Source organism: Eimeria mitis, genomic scaffold, assembly GCF_000499745.2.
Source record: "Eimeria mitis Houghton genomic scaffold, Emh_scaff4818, whole genome shotgun sequence".
Lineage (NCBI taxonomy): Eukaryota > Apicomplexa > Conoidasida > Eucoccidiorida > Eimeriidae > Eimeria > Eimeria mitis.
Window position 1 is genome coordinate 2,832 of NW_013573120.1, and position 1,855 is coordinate 4,686.

Here is a 1,855-nt window from a genome sequence, read left to right on the forward strand (position 1 = left end):
GTTGATGGTTTAGCTGTGCTTTCACCCCAGTCTATCTCTGGCAGCTGTATGCCGCAGGAGTCTGCTGCTCCTGCGAGAAGCGTTCCTTTGCTGCTGCTGCTGTCTGCTGCTGGATCTGTATCTGCTGCAGCAGCAGCAGCAGCAACATCATCTGGGGGGACAGAGCCGTCAGGTGTCTCCGCAGCTCTCAGGCCCCCCTTCAGACCGCAAGGAGCTGTGCTTATACGAATAGCAGAAAGGAGACAGGAGACAGTTGGCGGCGGCAGCAGCGGCTCAGCAGGTATATACAGAGGAGCAGCAGCAAGATGCATCGCTACTTCTGCTGCAGAAGGTAGCTGCTGAGGCTGCTGCTGCTGTTGCTGCTGCTGCTGCTGTGACCCCTTGCTGCTGATGCTGCTGCTGCTGCCGCTGCTGCTGCTGCTGCTGCTGCTAACGAATATCTGCTGCAATGCGTTGTGCAGCAGCAACACCCGCCGCGCCAGCAGCGGATTCCCCTGCAGCAGCTGCACATACACCCCAGCAGCAGCAGCAGCAGCAGCANCCGCCGCGCCAGCAGCGGATTCCCCTGCAGCAGCTGCACATACACCCCAGCAGCAGCAGCAGCAGCAGCAGCAGCAAAACAAAGACAAGCGATGAGAAGGATGACACAGCAGCAACACAGGAGACAGCAGCAACAACAACAGCAGCAGCAACAACATCAATAGCAACAGCAGCGACGGCAACAGCAGCAGCAGCAGTAACAGTAGCAGCAGCAGTAACAGTAACCGCAACAGGAGCAACAGCAGCAGCAGCAGCAGCAGCAGCAGCAGCAGCAACAGCAGCTATAGAAGGAGGAAAGGCCTTACAGCAGCAAAAGATGTCTCTTGTTCTGTGGTGGTCCATGTGGGTGTTTTAACCATAAGTGTCTCTGCTGCAGCTCCCGCAACAGCTGCAGCAGCAGCAGCAGCAGCAGCAGCAGCTGCTGCTGCTGCTGCTGCTGGGGACTCCGGGGAGCCTGCTGCAGCAGCAGCAGCAGCGCCCCCCGTTGTGTCTCCAGAAGCAGCTGAGGAGACAGCTGGCAGCAAAGGAGACACTACCTCTGTTAAGCAGCAGAGCAGGGGGGCCCCCCAATGCCACAAGAAGGGGCCCCCCACGACCTCGTTCTCCGCCAGCAGCAGCAGCAGCAGCAGCAAACCCCAAAACACCTCAAGCGAAACCCCAATGCTGCAGCCTGCTGCTGCATCTGCTGCTGCAGCAGAACCCCGAGAAAGAACAGAGGCCAGTAGGAAGACAACGCGCCTGCAGCAACAGCAGCAACAGCAGCAGCAGCAGCAACAGCAGCAACAACCATCCAATACAGCAGCAATCAAAGAATGCTGCTGCAGCAGTGCGTCTACTACAGCAACAGCAGCAGCAGAAGCAAATGCTGCAACAGCAGCAGCAGTCCCCGAAACAAAAGCAGCAGCACCAGCAGCAGTAAAGCAATAGTAGCTGCAGAAGCAGCAGCAGCAGCACCGGGGTGCACCAGCAACAGCAACAAGAACAACGGGTGCAGCAGCAGCAGCAGCAGCAACACCAGCAGCAGCAGCAGCAACACCAGCAGCACCAGCAGCAGCAGCAGCAACAGCAGCAGCAGCAGCACCAGCAGCAGCAGCAGCAACCTGCTGCTCGTCCTACCCCTGCAGATGACAGTGCGCAAGTGTCTCCGCAACAACAGCAGCCCCAGCAGGGGTGTCTCCAATTGCTGCCAGTGCAGCAAGAGCTTCTGCATGTATCTCTGCGCTGCTGCTGCTGCTGCTGCTGCTGCTGCTGCTGCTGCTGTTGCTGCTGCTGCTGGTGAGGCCCAGGGCCTTGAAGGCCAAGGCCCTGGCCTGCA

The 1,855-nt window shown here is 59.0% G+C and overlaps 2 protein-coding genes across 2 annotated transcripts in view; one reads left to right on the top strand and one right to left on the bottom strand.

Annotated features, from left to right (window-relative positions):
- The window catches only part of EMH_0077890 (uncharacterized protein), a gene marked incomplete at both ends in the record, with an annotated part of 2,274 nt that extends 1,963 nt beyond the window's left edge, over nucleotides 1-311 (bottom strand). Inside the window, one exon of the mRNA XM_013499919.1 lies at nucleotides 1-311. Within this exon, the coding sequence (XP_013355373.1) occupies nucleotides 1-311 (311 nt within the window).
- Nucleotides 312-448: 137 nt separating this feature from the next.
- On the top strand, nucleotides 449-1,459 carry EMH_0077910 (uncharacterized protein; the record flags this gene model as incomplete). The annotated part of the gene is given in 3 exon segments (XM_013499920.1): nucleotides 449-538; nucleotides 542-882; nucleotides 1,210-1,459. Coding segments are annotated over 3 exon segments (681 nt in total).
- Between the last annotated feature and the right edge of the window lie 396 nt (nucleotides 1,460-1,855).